Source organism: Centruroides sculpturatus, unplaced genomic scaffold, assembly GCF_000671375.1.
Source record: "Centruroides sculpturatus isolate CEXI.00-Female unplaced genomic scaffold, Cexi_2.0 scaffold167, whole genome shotgun sequence".
Classification (NCBI taxonomy): Eukaryota; Metazoa; Arthropoda; class Arachnida; order Scorpiones; family Buthidae; genus Centruroides; species Centruroides sculpturatus.
Genome location: NW_019384372.1, coordinates 80757 through 103784, shown reverse-complemented (window position 1 = coordinate 103784; position 23028 = coordinate 80757). Strand labels below are relative to the sequence as shown.

The 23028-nt window shown below is 29.2% G+C and overlaps 2 protein-coding genes across 2 annotated transcripts in view; both read right to left on the bottom strand.

Moving 5' to 3' along the window:
- Positions 1-1499: 1499 nt before the first annotated feature.
- Positions 1500-19737, bottom strand: LOC111615033 (RNA 3'-terminal phosphate cyclase-like protein). Its single transcript, XM_023356411.1, has 6 exons — positions 19533-19737; positions 13098-13169; positions 10987-11162; positions 6633-6958; positions 6335-6494; positions 1500-1616 (listed from the first exon to the last, which is right to left on the bottom strand). The coding sequence occupies exons 1-6, from the start codon at positions 19669-19671 to the stop codon at positions 1500-1502; spliced, it is 990 nt and encodes a 329-aa protein (XP_023212179.1). The 5' UTR covers positions 19672-19737.
- A 1518-nt stretch (positions 19738-21255) lies between these two features.
- Positions 21256-23028, bottom strand: part of LOC111615051 (RNA 3'-terminal phosphate cyclase-like protein) — an 18527-nt gene continuing 16754 nt past the window's right edge. Inside the window, exons 6-7 of the mRNA XM_023356427.1 lie at positions 22337-22440; positions 21256-21453 (exon numbers count right to left, since the gene is read on the bottom strand). Of these exons, the coding sequence (XP_023212195.1) occupies positions 21303-21453; positions 22337-22440 (255 nt within the window). The 3' untranslated portion in view covers positions 21256-21302. The remainder of the gene's footprint in view (positions 21454-22336; positions 22441-23028) is intronic.

The following is a 23028-nucleotide window of genomic DNA, read 5'->3' as shown; positions in this document are numbered from 1 at the left end:
ACTCCTAAAGATGGACATTGTGTAACTTGAAAGTATTTGGGTCAAGTTTGTGAAGCATTGTTAAGATGAATTTATGTTAACTCCAATAAAATGTGAATTCTGAATGTATGTATAGAGTTGAAGTGACCTTTTAATATTTTCAGTCATTTGTGTATTCAATCAACCAGATAAAGCATATAACAAAATACTGCACAATTTGAAAATAAAAATGTATGCAGTTTATAGCTTTTTAAAAATTATTTTAGAATTATCTGATAAAGAACTGTTGTTTGGAACATGTTTACATCATTGTTCAAGCTGTTTTTTTCCTGAAAACTCTATAATTTAATTGATAAATTTTAGTTTTCTAATTGTTAAAATTATTAATAGATGGCGACACAGACTGTCTATGTTAACAAATCATAGCAATGATAAAACAATCTCTTAATCATATTCTAAAAATAATTCAAAAACATCAATTGTTATCATTTAATTATTAATAGATAATTCAGTTTTGGTTTTCAATATAAATCTTATCTTAATCAATAATTTGGCTTTATATGGCATTATGTAACTTGTTTGTTTAATAAACTGTGCTTTAATTTTGTAAAAATATTTTACTTAAATATTTAACATGTATTCATTCTTCCAGCAAAATTATGAAACAAACCAACTTTTCAACTACTTTAATAGTAGTTGAAAACAGATTTATGTATAAATTTTTACTGGACGATTAGTTTAAATCTAAATTTTTCTTTGTATTCAATTTTCTATCTTTGATATTTTTAGACAAGAAACTTAATAAAATTTAAAGATAAATTTTCATGAATAATTTAGGCTATCACAGATACTACAAAAGAAATTAAATACACAGACCAAATTTCTAAAAGTTTTACCAGATGGTAGACAGTAATGAACATTCTGAAATCACTTATGAAATTTTGTTTATAAATGTAATACAGTACTTAATTACTTAACATGAAGTATTTTAATTTCAGTCTGATAGACATAAAACTTAGATAAAATACAATATGGGGAAAAATTTGTCTTAAATATGCAACAAAGTTTTTTCATGAAAGTCCTAAGGGGTAGGATACATGTTGGAAAAAGTTTTAATTTTCAATTTGCCTAACTGCATTTGAGAGAGATATCTTGATGTATTCACTTTCAAGTGTGATTTACTTGATTTACCCCTCAGTGATTTACTTAATTTCTAGCAAGATGGCATCCTTCAATTTTAGAGGATTATGGTAGACACAGGATTTCAGATATCACCATAAAATATCTCAGTCAGGTTCCTTCCTTTAATTCATCTATTAGGAAGTTGATCATCCAACCATTTGCAAACAACTGAGGTTTAGTAAGCTGTTGCTCTACTATGCTGGTAAAAGAAATGCTGTAATTCAGACAATGGTAAAGAATTAAGACAGGGTTCAATAACATTGTCCAAAGCAACCTTTTAACTCTACATTTATAGTAACATCAAAAAATGCAGGCCAATAATTCTGTTATGGTGGATTTCACATTAAACTATTACCCTTATGTCTTGAAGAGAGCTTTCCAACATCCAATGTAGATTCATATTGCACCAATACCTGAACATTTAAAAATGGTCCATGTTTGCATTCTGCTGCAGGCTAATAATGTGGTACATTTATTGGTATCTCATATGCCTGTTCATGGTATTAGCTCATGAAAAAACTTCACTTGATAGCCCATAAGCATGCATTTGTTGTACATGTTTATTAGCAAAACCTTATGAATATTGCACATATTCAATTATTTGCACTAACTTGGAAAACGCCATTTCTGTGGTCAATCATTGGGATGAAATTCTTGCACAAACAGTTTATATGAAATTTATTCCTCTTTAAAATGCAATTAATGGATTGATCGCTGATATCTAATTCCCGGCTAATTTCTATCGTTGACTTCTTGGGATTCATGGTTAATGACATTAGACAATAGGTGCTTATGGCTTCAGCTGTAGATGATTTTAACCATCCAGATCTTAGACGCAAATATAAACTGCCTGTTTCCTCAAATCTTGTTACAATTTTATTACTTGTTGACAATGAAATATCACAATATTCTGTAAATTTAACTCTTGTTGAGAGATTGATTATTTCTGCATAAAGGAAAATAAAATTATACCAGAATATTCTTAGAATAAACCATAACTGCAAACAAATTCATCCAAATACTCATGAATGTCAAAAGCACACATTTTTCGTGTCTGTAGCTATTTTGGGTAAAGTTGTATTGCGCCTTTCCAGTTTGTTACTTTGTACTTTGACCATACTGTATAAAGAAATAGATTATTTGAACTAAATGCATCATTGAATATGATGTGAGACTGATTTATCATTTATATTGACCCTGTTTTATCCATCAATTATATATTCATAATTATACACTGGAAGCCAAAACTGTCAATGAATGGAATAATCAGCTACTGTAATAACAATTTGTATGAGGGTATTCACTTTGATAGGTTTGAATATAAAACTTTTTATTTTTATGAAAGTTTATTAGCTTTCCACATGAAGTATAGAATAAATGTTAATATGACATAAGTTACAAGAGAGAATATAGTAAAATTTGTATAATATTTCTTGGATGTAAATGGTGCTCAAAATAAAAATACATATCCAAATTTTATCATTTTTTGAAAAAATTTAATTTCTATGATCAAAAGAAAATTTTATTTATTATGAAAATTGCAAATTTGCCAATTTGAAAGAAAAATATTCTTTAATAATTTTAATTATACAGTAAAAATATTTAGAAATGAAAAAATGAAGTGGAAACATTTTAATTTTTAATACATTCAGATTATCATATACATACAAGGAATATACCTGTAAAATACTTTTTACTATATTCTTCATCATTAGTAGTTAGTATAATTTTTTACTTTTATATGAATGAAAAACACCTGATATATGTGTATATACATATATATATGCATTATATATTTATACACATATATACATACTCACACATAAATATATATTTATACAACATTCAGAAAGAGATGTACAATCAAAGAGCTTAAAAATGTTGAAAAGGCCTTGAAAGTAAGAATGTTTAAAAGATACAGTTGTGTGTTATATAATAAAGTTTGGTGATTATTCATAAATGTGTATTTATGAAAAATTGTAGAGAGAATTGAATGAATATAAACCAAAGTATTGGTGTTGTATTTTAATAGCAAAAGTGTATTTGAACAATTACATCCTTCCAAAATGCCTGTGATAACTATGCATTGTTTTTAATTTCCTAGCTGTTTTATAGTGAATACTACATACAAACTGATATCAGTAAAATGAATAACATATGAACATCATCAATTATATCACATGTAACAATCATTTGTATCAAAGAAAACATTAAATAAATTAATCTTTGCTAAATGTTTTAATATGCTATTTTCACAAATCATTATTAAATTAACTCTTAAGATTAATCTATTTTCTGAATCTTTGATACATGTTTAACATTAGCATTTTTTCATATACTCTGATTTTCCAAACTGACAGTTTCTGGTTTCCAGGTTTTTATATCTTTGGCTCTTTAAGAGAACCCTTTTATTGATATCCTTTGATATCCATACTGAATATGTTTTGCATGATTAATTATGTGTACATAGGAAAAAACTCACAGTGAATATTGCTTGCAAATAAAAAGCAAGCAATTATTAAAGGTACTTGTAAATTTACTTTGTGTTTACTTATCTCTGTACACCAACAACACTAAGATGTAAAAAAAAAGATTAAAAAATCTTTAAATATATTGATCTATCAACAAATTATTGTGGATTTATTTAATAAATTTTTTATTTTCATTCTTTATTATATACAAATTCTGAATGAATACATTAATCCAAATCTTTATCAAAGGGATTAAATTCAAATGGGGCATTTATATGCAATACAATAAAGTCATTTTACCATATATAAATATACATTATTTTTATCTGTGATCTAATCTGAAGTCTCTTAGTATGAATTAACAAAATATTAATGTTAAAATATATAAATTGTAGATATCATTTTTTCATGGATTACTGAAACATCAATGTATGTTACTCAATATTGCTTAGATAATAAATATAAATTTACTCTTTCGTTAGATATATTTCATATATCAAAAATTGATTAGAGTTCTAAAAATAAGTGTTTTCACTTGTAATTTATGAGGCCACTGGTTAATCTTGTGCAGCATTTTAATTTTACTTTTCCTCCTTAAAATAGTATCTTTGTTTAAAAAATAACAGTCGTGGAACAATCATTAAATAATATGAATAACTGCTTCAACTACGGATTAAAGTAATTAATAGCAGCGAAAAATCACAACAGTGAAATTTTTACAAAATCAGCGTTTTGACAATGACAAAAGTGAAACTCAAAAAATCAAAGCGACTTCGAAGTTGCGGAGAGAATATCGGTGTTTACGTAGATATGACGTTGTATCGAAAAAAATAATAATCGTGCCTATAAAATAAAGCAATTTGATTTAAATAGTATGTTCACACTGAAGAAATATTTCGGATATTGCATGATGCCCACATCGCTATTGGCCAAGACGGCAGAAACAGTGCCGGCCCGAGGCAAGTTTTAGGATGGAGCGAGATCCTATTATGGCGCCCCCCTTGGTTGCCCTAATTTATACCGTTTAATTTTCTTTACTACTGAGGCGCCCCCTTGGACTTAGCGCCTGGAGCGGCTGTTCCGTTCGCCCTATGGTAGGGCCGGCTCTGGGCAGAAATCGTATGAGGAAAAGGATTAAGTACGGTACAAAGTATAAAAATATTACAAAGGAGATGATCGTAATTTACTTGAATTTGTGTGTAATCTGTCAGAAAAAACAATGTTCCTAAAAAAAGGCTTGGTAGTTAGATCAATGTTAAGTAATGAAATGAACTCAAGAAATCGATCGATCTTATGCAGTCACAAGCTGATGAGCAATATAAATTTATATTCATGTACAGTACAGTATCTAACTAAATTCGTTCAATTACAACTGTTAAGCAACATCTTAGCCCTTTTCGTTTTTATGNTACGTTCCGTAATTTTCTAAAATCGCATAAAACCAAAACAACGAGTTAAAATTAACTTAAAACCGCATAAAAAAGTTTGCAGAAATTAAAAGAAATAGGCTGCTTAATAAATTACTTCGAATGTCTGAAAGAAATTCATATAAAAGCTTAAAATAAACTTGTATTCAAACTTAATTCAGTTTATTTTATTGAAAAGTAATACAAGGGGAATCCCCGAATTGCAAAAGCTCACTCTAAAAAAAATCACTGACATCTGGATGTGAAGAGTTAATTAAACCTTTAGTTCCTCGCCCGAGTTAACTCGGGCAGGTTACATAGCGTTACATTTTTTGAATTTTTTTTTCGAATGTTTTTTAAGTCTCCAAATTTTTTAAAAATTATTTAAAAATATACGGCCAGCTAGTGTTCACCCTACTTTAAACCCTTGTCCTCCTGCGACGTCTATGCGAATGCCCTGGGAAATCCAACTCCAGCTATGTTCAAGGTCATCCAGATGTGTAAACAATGACTCATCGGTGTTAAATTTCACAGAAGGGCGAGACAAAGGAAGTTAAACTTTGAAGCTTTCTCTTCAAAATTAATGCATTTCTTTCGTTTTTTTCAGTTTTAAGTATTATTTATGTTTAATTACATTTATATCACAAATTGCTAGGAACTAAAGCGATTAGGGTAGATCTAGCTGTCCTTTACATCCATAAACGTTATATGTCAGCGGAACAAATGGAGTGAGCTTTGAGCGTTCCACAATTTTTGGAGACTGTCTATACGCAGGCTTCCTAAACAAGCCTATATGTATGTTTGTCCTAGAAATTTTTGGATGAAATACAAACCGCACAACTTCAAAATCGCATAAAAATAATCCGCATAAAAAGAGACCTTACAGTATAAATATTGTTGAATATTAAGCATAGGAGAGTTGCAATTGCATTCATAAGTTGAGAGCTTATTAGCAGAAGAGTAATTAGGTAAACCCTGGTTCAAACTCACCAGCTCTTTCCAAAAGAGATGGTGAGTTTGAACCAAAAGATGGTAGTCAAGATCTTAATTTCTACAATAGCATTGAAACAGTTATGAATGACACACAATAACTGAATTGTGTTAATTATGAAAACAATAATTATTTCGAATATTATAGGAATTAAGGTATTTCTTTCAATTTTTACCCGTTGAAAGTTATAAACTGACCTAAAAATACTCAATATTTTCAGATAAACCCCAGGGATATGATACATGTTTTAAAAATAAACCCCCAGGGTTTAATCAAGGAAATGTAGTAGTTTATAATTTTTATACCCTATAGATTTCTTCTAGAAGTAAACATGCTGCTTTTTTCCCTATATCTTCTGGAACACTAGGACCTTTATCTGAACCAGAAGGATTTGATATAGCTTCTGCACAAAGGAAAGCACCTTCAGTTGTTTCTGCCACTAAACAAATACCAAAACCAGGAGATCTAGAATTTTCAATAATAAAACAATAATGGTGATTTATTTTTAAATTTATCAGTAAATTTAATTTAATAAATAATTATTTTGTAAAATATATTTATTTCATTCAAATAATATTAAATAATAAAATATATTTTACTTACTTTCCAGAATGTTTTCCTTTACAATGATCAGTATATACATAAACATCTGATAAAAATTTTAAAAGTATTCCTTTTGCAGCATCTACCATTCTATTTGCCATCTGTGGAGAAACTCTAGTTGCATAAGCTACACCTCTGATTCTTCTAACTTTCCCTGGATTTGTTAATTGTACTGGCATTAACTGTTTACAGATAGGACAGGTGAATTTCACCTGACCACCTCCATTAGGAGCCATTCCTCTACCAATTATCTTTATTTCGATACCTTCATTATTGATTAGAAATTTTTTAAGTACAGGTAATGATGAATATTTTATGGCATCTACCTGAAAAAAGTTTTAAATATACACATATTGATCAACTAAAATATTAATACCAGAAGTAATTTCAAAAAGTAAATAGTTCAAGAGAAAACAATTGCTATTTATAATTAAACAACTCAAAATGTTTTCAAGTTATATAAACAGAACAGAACAAAATTCTTTAAAATAAACTTAAAATAAGAGTTTTGAAAACACATTAAAATCTTTGTTATATAAAATACTTGTTTTAATTTTAAAATGGTTTGGTTCTGTTCTATGTTATTTCTGTGTTTCTAAATCATTCAATTTAATGTTTGTAACCTGAGGATGGTCTTTTAATAACTAACTTTTTTAGTAATTTTTAAGTATTTTGCTGCTGTAAAAAGGTTATATGAGAATTAATATCTGTCAAAGCAGTTACTTTTGGTTATATAAAATACAATTATTTTACTTTCTTCTGCTTTTTTTCTGTTTTAAACTCTGCTACAGTACCATAATTTTTTCCTTGACACAAACAGCTTTCTTTTGATGTTCTTCAAAATGTTTCTGTGCTTACTCTTCTGCTATTTTTTTTCTGTTTCTCTTATTCTTTTAACTTCTTTTCATTTTCCAATTGTCCTTGATAGTTTGTGTGTGCTGAAGCAGCTAATTTCAGTAGATCCTTTGTAATAGGTACAAGGTGTGGGCTTTGGTCATACATGTTTAGTCCCTCCTTAACAATCAAAAGTGATTTAAGCATTCTTTCTGACACAGATGCTCTATCAGGAGGAAGCACCCGACGTAAAATTGAAAATCTCTGTTCCACATCAGCATTGCCATGAGAAGGGGTCAATGCTGATTTCACTAATTTGGTTACACTGGGATATCTTGTATTCCCAACAGAGTCAACTAATTTAAAATACTGACTCCAATAATAGTCAATTCTCTCATCTGTTGAGTCTGTCAAATCACTCTCAAGTCACTCAAATGGAAGTAGCTGCCACTTGTCCTGCAAAGTATTCTCAGCAATGTCACATGGAAGAGCTCTTGCAATGCCTAAAATGTCTTTGTAAGTGCTTTTTTCACTAATATTATGCTCGAGCCAAGTATTTTTGTTCAGAAAATTCTAGTCCAATAATTTGATAATTCAGCAGATTGTCTGGCTTTAAAAGTATTTTTGATTGGTCCTACATCTTCCTAATTAATCACGTGAAAATGACCAAAAAAGTGAGAAAAGTGAGAAAATTACTTGAAAAGTGAGGATACTTCAGAACAGCGAGTGACTCTGAGGCCTGCTCTTCAAGAATATTGCAGTTACATAAAGAGTTGAAGAAATATCTGCTAATGAAGTGCTAAACAAGTGATTCATGGCCATTGTGACATATTAAAATACTTTTCAATTGCCCACAATGAAAGTGCAGATATACATACTTCTGAGAATTTTTATTTCATCTTCAGTAATATCAACCTCTTTTTTGGGCAATTTCTGTCTGTTTTACTCTTTTTTCTTTCAGTTTCTATATTTCTTTTTTGTCTCTTCGTCTTCTCTACAATTTGACAATCTTTGTGTTTTTCTTCCTTTTGGCAAAGAAGCTTCCTGAAATTATAAATGTAAATTTTTTAGCATATAATTCATGCTTTTTTCATGCAAATATAAGTATTCCTCCAATTGAAGTACTGCCTTCATGTGCATTTTACCTTGCAATAAAGAACTTTTTTGTAAGATTGTTGACAATGCACTTCTCTTTAACTGAAAATCCTCTTTCAATGTTAGCATTTCTATACGAAAGTACAAAAACAATTTTCATTACTTTATGCAAATTTACTGATTTACTATTGCTCTCACAGATCTTTCTCCAGAAATGATCAACTCACTTTTTATTTTAAGAATATGCTATCAATAATGTTTATACATATAAAGAGGTTCATCTTTCATTGAATAAAGTGTCAATTGAAAAGAGTCAAATTTATTAGCTGGGTAGTTCATTCTCCCAACAAAAATAAGCCGCAGAGAACACTTTATAGTAAGAACAGGAGTTGCATCTATACAATTTTCAGTTTCAAAATTACAGAATATAATATATTTTTTGAACTCATCTGGTATTATATAGATAAAGCAAACATGAAACTTTGTTAGATTTGCTTTCTGTTATGCAAATATCAAGGTCAGATAAGGACAGAATGAAAGATATGGATAAAGCTGGAGTCTATATAATCAAACTTACTAAATACCAAAAGAATTTGTATCACAATGGTTCTACTACTTGATTTTAATAATTTTGCAACTACTTCATTAGCACAATAAGTTTTAGAGTAAGATGTTAAAGCATAATGGAATGCTCCTATTATTATTACTGAAGTGAAAGAATGTACAGTACCATTAGGTTATTAGAGCATACATTTATTCATACATCATCTAAACATGTTAATGTGATTAATGCCAAAAATGCACTAATTTGACTATATTGTTAAATACAAGAAATTTCTCATTTACAACACATAATTGATAAATTATACACCCATCACTGATCTCATCATCGTGACCATTTCATATCTTGATGACAATTCTCTTAAAATTTTATTATCATAGTATTTATCTCAATTAAAATCTTGAAAAAGTTTTTATTATTTTGATTAATTTTATTATTTTCTTCTTGTAATTAGGTTTTATTCAGAATAATTTTAATACGCTTATACAGTAAAGTATCACAAACTCAACTTGATGTGGACTGAAATGATGACAAGTTTTATGGCAAGGGATGATGCTAGTCTAAATTGTGGAATTTTTATAAAGATATATGTACAAATCTATACTAATATTATAAAGAGGTAAAGTTTGTAAGTTTGGATGTAGGTGATAATCTCCAAAACTACTCATCTGATTTCAAAAAATCTTTCACCAATATTTAGAATGGACCTTCAGGGTGGACATAAGCTGTATATTATTCCGTTAAACATTCATATAAATTAAAATATATCATCTAGGATTAAAGCTTTTATGTCCAACAGATGGCACTAACTCTGCGAGTATGATGACCTAAATTTGCTTTTCTGTGAGGATGAACTAAAGCAGATCATCTTCTATCTATCTATATAAATAAAAATGTAACGTTTGTTCCTACCGATTCCTTTGAAATTTTGAAACAACGTTGCATTTGAATACGCATGTGTTTTTATATAATATATATGTCGAAATTCCCCCCACTGGGGGGAGATGGACAAAATTAAGGCTTAACATGAAGAACTCTGCTTCTATTTATACTATTTTAGCGTCTTTTTGCGTCTCGGGTTTTTGCGTCTTTGATTGCGTTTTAATAGGGTACGTCAAGAGAATGTACACTAAGAAGGGATTTTTCGAAAAACTCCCTCATGAGGAAAGTGTTATACATTTATAATAGATACATTTTGAGCCACAACAATGTGTGGAGGTGTCTGCTAGTTTATATACATATTAACTATGTACCAATAGTGAGTATTTTTATTTGTAGTTAATATTTTTTTTTTTAAATTAAAATTTGGCTATTTAGTGGCTAATTTTGAGTTAGTGACATTTGCATTGTGGCATTTTGCAGTGGCACCTTGGAAAAAGAGTTATATTCTTTGTTAACAAATGAAATTGATTCTATTATCACATGTTGCCAGTGAAGAATGATAACTTAACACTAGGATCAAGTAAGTTACAGAGGTAAAAATTATGTTATATGCTTTTATTTATTTATTTTTTTTTGAATGATATGATAACTCGGCATTCTGTAAAACTCATCAAGAGTTGAGTTTCCAGAATTCTACGATATAGTTTAAATTAAAATAACAATTATTCAATTCCATGACATTCAATGTTCTATTGCAAGACTTTTCTGTAACTAAGTTTGGCCTAAAAAAAAGGCCAAGAATGTTTTTACATAATAAAATATTTGACTACCTGAGGGAAAAAGTAGTATGGATTTCTAATTTCACAATATGGTGCCAAGAATTTTGCAATTTTAAGAAACTATATTATAATAACTCAATTTTATTTAAAAAAAAAAAAACATTTATATACATTTAAAAATAAAAATAGACAACACACTTACAGAAGGATCACAGTCATCATTTGTTACACCATAAAGTGTAACATTCAAAGGTTTTTTACAGAAAGGAGCTAAAGATACCAAAGCCTCTAAATAATATCCTATTGAACGTCCAGTGCCACAATCGTGTTCTATTTTCCCTCCATATAATAAACCTGGTTGATAATATACAACTGTTCCTGATAGAAGTAAAATAAACTATATTATTGTTGTGTATATAGTATAATATTTTAAATAAACTTTAATCTCAATATATTTATATATTTTATTTTTAAATTAAAATTTCTTACAAAATTTTTTAAAAATATTCTGTTTAACATATTAAATATATTACATTTCATAATAAATAAATATTTATGAATATAATCACTGAGAATTATACACTTATTCTACATTTCTAATAAATATAAAAATAAAACTATTTCTATTCTTACAGGTCAGATCAAGAACCATGACTTTCATTAAAAAATCCAAATTTTATTTTAAACATTACATTTCATCTTTAGCAATACAAACCAAAACCAGTTCAAAATTCAGAAGAACAACATACCATATGCTACTATGATAATGGAATATTATTTTCTGAATATCCTCCTCATATATCTCAAAATTTTCTACATCTTTTCTATTTATTATATTTTGATCCATGATAATAGCATATAAATAACTACAATTGCACCATAGTTCTTTGACTTGTTGCTTCTTTCTCAAGAAAAGAGATATGAGAGAGAAAAATATTTGATGAAAATAATGAAGATTGAAGGTTAGAGCAAAACTAATATTTCTAATAAACATGTCTTATAAACTGCAGCATATGAAAATTCAAACATCCTTAAAACATATCAGAATGTACAAATACATGTGCACTTGGCATTAGAATGGATAAAGTGAAAAAAAAAAAACCATATGTTCCAGTATAAATACTTCTATTAAACTCATTATTTCATAGAATGTAATATAGACCTATAACAATCAGCACCTGTGGACATGTTTTAAATAAAAATAAACTTTTAAGTTGTCTTGTGAAACTAATCAAGTATATTTGAGTTTCCTGTTGAGGATTTGATAGATCTTCATAATTGCAGTTTCTAAGTTTGAAACATAGAGAAACACATTTTTGTCTACTACTGCTATTGTGCATTAAATACTGCTTTTTGTATTTTGTACTTGTTACCATAACATTTGGGTTTTTACAGGAATGCTGTATCTGGACCTCAAAATCTATAGTGAACTTTAAAAACTAATATGATATAGCTTTATTCTATTTGTTATGAAATTGTGAGCCTAGAAATGGATGCAAAGGAGCCAAAACTATAAAATATAATGTTCTTTCATTATCACAAACCATTTCGTTCTTGATAATTCCTAGAACTGTTTGGATGGTCAGTAACATTAATATTATAGTTTATGAAGATTTGAAGAGGTCAGTGAAAAAATATGTTAAATTGGAGAATGAAAACAGATTTTTATTTATATTATTCACAATGAGACATAATCTGAAAATATTTCAAATAAAATATTTTTTGTTCTTGAAAGTTTGTTTTATGAGAATATTAATATGGAATCATTATTTGTTCACTCAGGAAAAAAGCTGTATTTTATTATATTTAATTATTTAAACTATTTAGCTTCTCTTTATAACATCATCATTATTTAATATCCTTAGTCAATTTGTTATTGTAGAATACAAGTTATATTATCAAATATATATCAAATCAGAAAAAGAATATAATTCAAATGTCTTAATTTTAATTAAAATGTCTTGATTAAAAATAAATTAATAAAAGACTAGAACATTAAACAACTCCTTGAAGGCACTGAAAAAAAGCTTCAAAATACAATTTTACATTATTCTAGAATTTGTTTTCATTCTGTATATTAAAAAACCGTAAAACAGCAAAAATAAAAACTTCTTAATAATGTAAATTAATAATATTGTGGATATAGATAAATAAATAAATCAGATATATCACTATAATTTTTATTTCCTATGTTTTAATTGTATTTGTTACATATTCTCAGCTTCCACTTTTTACATTGTTTATATAATTAATATATCAACAAATATTTTCTTTTCTATTAAAATTAAAATGTAATTATTCAGTAATAAATACCTGTTTCATTTATATTCACAAGGGTTCCATTTGTAATTTTATCAAGCAATTCAGTGAAGCAAACTTCAAAATCTGAAAACAATTTAAGTTTAATATTTGTGTTTTTATAAAACAAAATGTACTATGTGCAATAAAGAAACTGAAATTTTATAAAGTAAGGCTTTTACCCACCAAAAATATCACAGCTTATAAATTATAAAAAATTATAATTATTATTATTATTAATTAATTAAGTTTTTACAGCATACATTTTCTATACTCCTCCTATCATAATCAAATAACACTGCAATTTTATTAGTATTTGCCTACTTTGTGAAACTGGTTAATTATATTTAATTAATTTATTTAATTCTTAATCATAATCGATGATATGCATTTTGGAAAGATTAATGTGGAACTTTGCTGCTCTTGATAGAATTGATATAATAATTAAAATTATTATTATGATTATTGAAACATTTATAATAATTGCTAGTAATGAATTTGACACAATAATTAAAATAATTAATAATAACTGTTCAAATATTAATTATAATTGCAACTAATGTAATAAAAATAACAATTAATAATAGATGTTCAAATAGTCACCTCTAAAATAAATATAATTTAGTTAGATGATAATTATATTATATATCTTATTTCAATTGCTACTGTATAAACTTGCAATAGCAATTCTTCAATATTTTAAAATTATCATCATCATCAATTTAAAAACAATTTGATATTAGAAAACAAACAATCAGAAAACAAACAATTTGATATTAATAAAAATAACAATAATTGTTAAAACTTCTTTTTTAAAATAAGTAATTTCATAAATCAGTATTATATTAAGAAAAAATTTAGTATAATATAATTTTATCATTTTACAATAAAAAACAGTATTGTATACAAATGACAATTTTATGGGGACCAGGGGCCGTCAAAAGTTAGTTTACGTTAGATTAGGGTAGGGTCCTGCCACCAGATGTGTTTTGTTGGACACGGCACCGATTTTGACTTAACCAGATAGTTAAGGTGCAAGGGTAAGAGTCACTCTGAAGTCCAGGAATGAGCCTCTCAGGAGGATGAATGTAAAGTCAAATACAAATAACAAGAGTTTATTATCAAAAATTAAGTTCTGGATAACATTCTTAAAATCCGATTAAAGAAATCTGCCTATTTCTATCTATAAAACGAGGGGGCTGTCTAACAGGGGGTATCCGAACTACAACATACCAGGAAAAAGAGAGCCGTCTTCTCTTGTAAGTCCAGTCAGTCTCCTGATCTATAGGGTTGGCAACTAAGTGATTGCAGATTTTGTCAATAGCTGGCTTTAGCACATTTTTTTGCTTTGTCATCTTGTTCAAAGCATTTAACCTATATTGTTTTCTTGTTGTTTGGACTTCCACCTTTAATTTAGTAAAAAAATTGTATCGATTAGTTATTTAGTTTCATTTTTATCCCAATTTAAAAATGGAAGAACAAGACATGCATTTCAGACATATTTTATTGTATTACTAGCTTACCCGTCGCGCATTGCTGCGATCTCAGAAGAAAGGAAATTCAAGCAAACTCGTTATGATAAAATTCAATTTACATTTTATCATTTTTATTGAAACTTATTATTATTATTCATTTTCATCGGTCAAACATTTCAAAGTGTCGTTTCAATTCTATTTATTTATTGGAGTGTTTGTGGATACACTATATTTTTTGTTTTTCCGTCTGGTGCATACACGAATAAATCAGAAGATTTTCTGATGCGTGAGCTGGCCACATACAGTTGTCCACGCGAGAAGCACGGATTCTTCAAATTTAGCCCATACACTCGCAGCGATTGTCAGAAGTGCGATATTTCCCATTTATATGTATATATTTTTTAATCCTTTATAATTTTAATTATTTAATTGCTCCTTCCTCTCTTCCTTGGCATGTTGTGAAATTTCTGATAGTTGGATAATAAACCGTTTTATTGTAATTTGTCTTTTTAAATTATTAGATGATATTAAAATTTGGAAAAGGGGGATCCCTAGATCTGTAAAATAGGCGAATTTCCTTCTACAACTTCGGTTGTTGTTCAGTATACAGTTAAAGTTTTAACGAAGTTCGAGCGAATACATAATTAGCAAAAAAGAAAGTTGAAATAAAGTGATTAAACAAAAATTATTACAAATATCGTAAATAACAGTTCACAAATGCATATATAGAGATATTTTTTGAAGGGGGAAATGGTCTTCACAATTTGAAATCAATCGAACACACTGTGCTCAAATGCTCGTGTAAACGTGCGCCATCTATCGTAGGATAAATGTACTATGCCACAAACCTTCGCCGGAGTATATTAAACAACTTCCCAAAGTTTCACGGTAATCGGATAAACGGTGTGGTAATGCATGAAGAACAGACACACACACACACATTCATTTTTATATATATAGATTTCCAAAAAGGCAAGAACACATCACAAGCACTTACGAAGTTATTTGCCATATATGGGAATGAAGACTTGAAAGAAAGGCAGTGTCAAAATTGGTTTGCCAAATTTCATTCTGGTGATTTTTCACTGAGAAATGCTCAACAATCTGGCCGTCCAGTTGAAGTTGATGAGACCCATTTCAAGGCCATTATCGATTCAGATCGTCATAGCACAGTGCGTGAGAATGCACAGAAGCTCAATATATCACATACATGCATTCAAAAAAAATAAAAACAGCTTGGCTATGTCAAGAAACTGGATTTATGGGTCCCTCATCAGCTTAAGGAAATTCATTTGACACAACGCATTAGCATCTGCGATTCACTTCTGAAACGCAATGAGATTGATCCATTTCTGAAACGATTGATTACTGGTGACAAAAAGTGAATAGTTTATAGCAATGTTAATCGGAAAAGATCGTGAGTGATGTGAGATGAACCAGCCCAGATGACACCAAAAACTGAGATTCACCAAAAAAAGATTATGCTGTCAGTTTGGTGGGATTATAAAGGAATTCTGTACTTTGAACTTTTACCAAGAAACTAAACAATTACTTCAAATGTGTATGTTCAACAACTCGCCAAACTAAGCGATGCAGTTCAAGAAAAGCGGCCATAATTGGCAAATCATAAGAGTGTTGTTTTCCAGCATGATAATGCAAAGCCCCACACATCTTTGGTCACTCGCCAAAAATTATTGGAGCTAGGTTGGGATGTGTTGTCACATCCACCATATGGCCCTGACCTTGTGCCTTCAGATTACCATTTATTTCGTTCCATGCAGAACTCCTTAAATGGTAAAATTTTTAATGATGCTGATGATGTAAAAACACATTTAATTCAGTTTTTTGCTGGCAAAAATCAAAGTTTTATGAACATGGAATTATGACACTGCCTGAAAGATGGCAAAAGGTCATTAACAAAAATGGACAATACCTAATTGAATAAAGTTATATTTTTAAGCAAATATTTTGAATTTTCCTTCTTATTTAAAATCTGCAATCACTTAGTTGCCAACCCTATATTTCTTTCTTCCCTTTTGCTTGGTCCTTCACTGATGTCTGCCGATAAATGGCGTTCGCTTCTAGACAAAATTTCCTTGCAATTATGGCGGGATGGGTCCACTTATGTCTACTGCTGATGTCTGCCACTGATGTCTTCCTTGTATGGGATGGTTCTTTGAGAGTCTGGAAAGGCCGGTGCTTTCTACCGCTGTCTGCCGAGGAGCTCTGTCTGTCTGGATTTGTGCCTCTTTTATACACTTTTCAGTGCAGGAGAGTGATGATATGGCTTACTATCGTATTGGTTTGACTTTTGAGCTGAGTCATCACAAAAGCAAAACTGCTTTCACTGACAAATCCCATCATTATTCATCAATTGTTTGGTTGTGCCTTGAAACGATGTTCGATTTCCGCTATGATCGGGAGGGCATGAAGTGGTGTTTTTCCACTTTCTTTAAGTTTTATTCTCTTATAAATTTATTTAATTATTTAATTGTCCTCTCGTCCTTTTCTTTGCATGTTGTGAGATTTATTGCCATTAATTAATATTCTAAATTGTTTCTCTAAATCATTAGGGAAGTCCCTAGAATTGGAAAAATAGGCAAATTTCTCTTACACTTTGATCCATGTATAAACAAACTTGGAATCTTCAAGATGTGGGTTCAAAAGAAAAAGGATATAAAATAAATACAATGTTTAAATACAATAAAATCTCTAACTAATTAATTAAAGTGACAACAAAGTGGCTAAACTAAGATTATTACATATAATGTAAATATGTAAATAACAAATTCACAAATACATACACACACATATATATAGTAACAACAAATTTTGGTGGGGGGGGGGGAATGGTGGTCTTCACAATTTTTATCAATCTATTCTATTTACACAAACAATTGCCATATTACAATGGGCTTTATTATGCTACTAACTGCTAACTAAATTTCAGATAAATTTGCTCAAGCCTACTTGAAATTTAATTAGTAGTTAGTAGCATTAATATAGCCTGGTGCAATCTGGCTTTAATCTAAAATTTGGGTTTGTACATGTTTATATTTGTATTCATTCCACACCAATAAAAAAAAAAGCACAAACTTGCACTAAAAAGTTTCAAATATAAATAGAAAAATTATATAAATTAATTATATACTACATACACGAGGTCTGTTATTGATCATCAATGAATAAAAAAATGTCAACATCCACAACACATCAACACCTTGTCTGGTACTGTTACCAGTGCGTTCTGTGAAAAGTAAAGTTTATCACTAATGTTTAATGGTCATTATCTATGCAAGAAATGTGCATGTTCTTTGTAATAACTTTCATCAAGCATACATTCAATTTAATTTGAATATTCACATTCTAATTGTGTTCCATTAGTTAATCTGTACATTTCATCTGAAGAAGAACTATATATCAGTTCAAAAACAGTGATAAACTTTATTTTTCACAGAACGTACCAGACAAGGTGTTGAGAATAAAAAAATTTCAACAGGGTTGTACTTAGCAAAGTTTTTACAAGCCCTCTATGCAGTCTTCAGCCATGTACAGTACAGCACTCATTGCTAAATGTCAAAGCTATTTTCATGGAAGAGTGTATGGATCACTATATTGCAATTAGAATATTTACCAATGGAAATCAACCTCATACCAGCAATTCCTTGAACACCACTTACAATCTGCATTTGTGCATCAACAACTGATTTCATAACAACAATACTCATTGCCACATTGCTAGAATTGTAACATCACTGCTAGTGAAATGAGATTAGGAGATCCTTGAACATTTGTACAATTCACTTAACATGTCTACATGATTTGGACTTGTTCTAGAAACTAAAGAAGCTTTTACAAGATCAATAATTTCCATTGACAGATGTCATTCTAGCTTCAACAGAGTGATTCATGAGCTCCATCTGTGAAAAAGACTGTGCCAACAGAAACAACACTTAACAGACACGGCAACATATGCTATACGTGGCCAGAAGCTAACATGTTGGAATCAGTATGGTGGAGTCGTAAACAAATAGTCTGACTCTGGCAAATTTGAAATGTGCAACTCTAATTCTGATCTTTCCCTTTTACTTTCCTAGCTGTTAAATATACATAACAAAGGAAAGTACAGGAATTGTGTCAAATTTGACCCTCCAAGTTTTGAGACCTCTTGAATCCAAAAGTCAAAAAAATTCCTTGGATGTGTGTGTGTGTGTGTGTGTATAGGCATCTATTTTGCTTAATATCTCAGAATGGGGTAAAGATTAAGTATTGAAATTTGGCATGGTAATTTGTATATGAGGGGCATTGGCAAAATTTTTACCCTCTGTACCCAGGTCAACCTAATACATTTGTACATCTCTGTTCCTATATTTGGACTTATCCAGCCTCATTGAGTGAAGATTGGAATAAAGGTGTTAGTCATATAACGAATAGAATGCAGTTATGGTCACACAAAGCTGCGGTCAAAGTCTACCTAGGTAGTCCCAATGGCTGCGCTTCCGACTGTTTGTGCTCCTGACGGACTCCTCCTGGAGGGGAGCCACCAGCAGGATGCCAATTGTTTTATGTTACTAGTCATTGATTCACAGTAGTTCTTGAACAAAAGAAAAAAAAGGACACATCTACTAAAAATGTAGTTAATCTAACCTAACCTAACCTAACCGAAGCGCCGCCATTGGGACTACCTAGGTAGAATTTAACCAATTTTTTAAATCAAGACAATTCAGAAATGGATATCACTTTTTTCACTTTTTCTTAAATCTCTAATTTCTTTAAAGACCATCACGAAAACTTCTAGCAAATTAAAATCTAACTTATATCTTTGTGAATAATGATCATAATGATCTTTATAATAAGAATTAATCTCTTTCTAATTCATTTTTTGTAATAACTTGGATAAACTGCAGCATTCAACGTGTCTTTTTGAGCAACTTGAATAAGGAAATGACTATTATTATCATTAATATTATCTCACCTCTAACACCGGGTTCTTCATCTTTAAAGCGTATATTTTTAATTTTCACAGGTCTCATACTAAGTGTGGATAGTATTAAACGCTGTCGAAAGAAGTTTGAACCTTCGTAAACAAGACACGTGTTCTTAAAGGCAGCCATTTTCTCAATAGGTTCGAATAGACAGAATACGCGATACGGAAAAACGAATAAGAACGATAAGAATTGATATTTAATAAGAAAATTTACAGTTCGGTACTTATTATTTTGTTTTTTAATAAGGTATAAAAATTTTTATTTAATTAATATAATTTTTTTTTATTTTTAGGGAATGATAAATGATTAAATGATTTTTAATCCGTTTTGTTTATCATTTCAATTTCACTGGTAGATATCATCACGTATGCACGTGGAAGTTTATTTTTTGAACAGTTTTATGTGGAAATGTGAACCAATTTTGCTCTAACATTGTTTTATATGTTAACAGAAATATAAATCTCGTGACGTTTAAATTGATCGAAATTATTATGAAATTTGTTTAAAAATGTGTTCATTTTATAAAAATTCCAAAAATGTCATTTTCTCTAGTAATGACAAATTACTCATTTTTCCTGAGATAACAAGGTAAATATTTAATTTTAATCATTTAAATCTTATTTAAAATTATGACTGTATTATATTTTATTAGGTAAAATTGCAGTTCTAAATGAGGGGTTGAATATCGATTTCTTTACTCTTATGGCTATGGCCTACAGCAGTGTTTCTCACCGGGGGCGATATTGCCCCCATGTGGGCGTTTTTCCATGTTGAGGGGGTGATTAGTAACAATTTATATTTTGTGGGCGAAAAACAATTTTCTGGGCGATATAGTAAAACATTATATTAAGAATAATTAAATATTTTATTCGTTATATCGTACAATAATTAAACAAATAACAGTATACTAGTCACTAGTCTATTCAATGCAGTAAGAATTTGGCGTTAGCCTTGGCCCTCAGCATCGGAATTTTGAAGTGAAGGGGGCTATATTATATTACGGTTTTATTGAAGGGGGCGATGATTCATTAGAGGTTGAGAAACACTGGCCTACAGTAACGGTTGTCAACGTTTCTTGTGTTGCAAACTCTTAATAAAACTCCACGCCGTGATGGACTGCAGACTCCTAGGAGTCTGCGGACTGCCGGTTGAGAAACGTGGGTATATAGCACCGTTAAGGTCCTAACCACCTCATTCGGAACTGCATGTGCCTTTTATTATGTGAAAAAGTAACTATAAAAAACTTTCATGTTAAAATTTTATGCAGTGAAACTTCAACTGTTCTGAAATTATCAACTTTAAGTAACAAGACAGATAAAAATATAGAAAAAGAAAGTGAATCAAAGTCTGCAAATGAGTAAGAANAAAAAAAGAGAGAGAAAGAAAATAATTTTTAAAATGTTTTAATGTTTACAATCATCATTGAGGGAACATTCTTATTATAAAACTACCATGGAATGAAATAATAAAATAATTTCAGAAATATTTTCTTTTTGAAATTTAAACAGAAAATTAGTAAAACAGAAACAATTGATTTTCTTACATCTGTATGATTAATAATGTGTTTTATCTGTTTCTAATATATTTGATCTCTTAAATTTTTTAAATTTGTTACACATTTATGTTTGACTGATGGAAAAAAAAATCAACTTGGAAGATATAGTTCTGAATACATCTGAATAAATTTTTCTAAAAACAAAAACTCTTTCATTTTAAAATATTTATTTAAAATATATACAAACAATATTTACAAATACTTATGTTTGTGCTTTACTTAAATTAGTAAAACCAATACCAACACAAGTAAGTAATACTTTTTCAGTTCCTATATTTTCATTCTCTTGATGTTGCACTTCCATCTTGAATATAACTTGCAAAAAATCTCTAGTATGACGTAAAAACTGGATCCTAAAATTAAGAATAATGTGAAATCTTTATCAGCCTATTAATAGATACATAGGGTAATCAGTATATTCTCAACAACTTTAATTCAATATAAAAAAGTAACTACAAGAAATATTGAAATTACATTAAAAATGGATTAATTAAGACTAAAAAGGAAATTAACAAACAAGGTTTTGAAAGTATTTACCCTCAGAAGTCACATTGTAATTAAATTCAGCTTGATACAGTCTACTTGAGTATGAGTGTAAACACTTTGAAAACCTCAATAGCTTACTTCCATTTTAGTCCTAATTAATCTATTTTTAACAGAATTTCAACATCTCTCTTAGTTATTTTTAAATATAACTGATCAATTTCTGAACAATTTAATTCCTTCCATGTCTTTTAACAAATTAAGAAAATTTTAATATGTTTAAAATTGCTTCTAGCAAACAATATCAATATTTTTGCTTAAGGAACAACATATTCTTTGTTTTCCATTTATATTATTTAGTTACTGATGCTGTTTTGAATTACTTTTTCTAAACTATCAATTGCAGTTTCTCATAATAGTATCTGTTTAATTATTTTGCCAAGTTATGATCTTAAATAATAAAGTTTTTAAGATTTTGGAAACATATTCATTAAGGAAACTCCTCAAATGCAAATACAATTCATACTGTATGTTCCAGAGCAAAATCATTTTAGAAAAGTCAAGCACTTTTGGGCTGTATGAAATCTGTTATAAAGTCTGCTTATTTTTAAAATTATATACAGTACATAACATGAAAATTTTTTCTTTATGAATATAATACAGTATTATCTTTGATATGATAATATTGTTTTTTTTTTTAAATTTGCTGATAACAGTTAATGTTATCAGCAAATACAATATAGAATTACTTACATGTATGGTGACAGTGGACCAGTGATAACTTTTGATACATCTACTTGTCCTAAAGCCATGAAAAGAGCAGCTAAACTCTGATTTGATGAATCAATACATCCACCCTAAATTAATTAATTTTAAATTATTGAAAATTCTTTATAATAGTTTTCATATATCAAATAAATAAATAAATATCTCAATTATATTTAAGTTGTTACTAAAACAAAATTTGAAGAACAAATTTATATCTAATCAATCTACTTCTTCACATACAATTTTTCATTACATAGATTTATTTCCTTGACTAAACCCTGGATTGAAACGCATAGGAAACATGTTGAACTACAGTAGACCCCTTATAAAACGGGTTCCTATAATTACGATTCCTATAAGACAGCAAAAAAATTGCGATGGTATCCATAAAAAATGGTAAAAAAAAACTCCTGTAATTACATAAAACGTCATCGGGCAGCCGAACTACTTTCCGCGCCGTCAAGCGCCACACTACGGAGAGATTACTATCGTCTGTACAGTATTATATATAAATTAGGTACTGTACATATAATTATATATTAATTATATATAAATTAGGTACTGTATATATAATTATATATTAACTTAATTTATTGTAACTTTATTATAATTATATATATGCTTTCTGCCGCCTGGCAACACGCTACGGAGATTTTAGGCTAGTAAGTTGAGTTTAT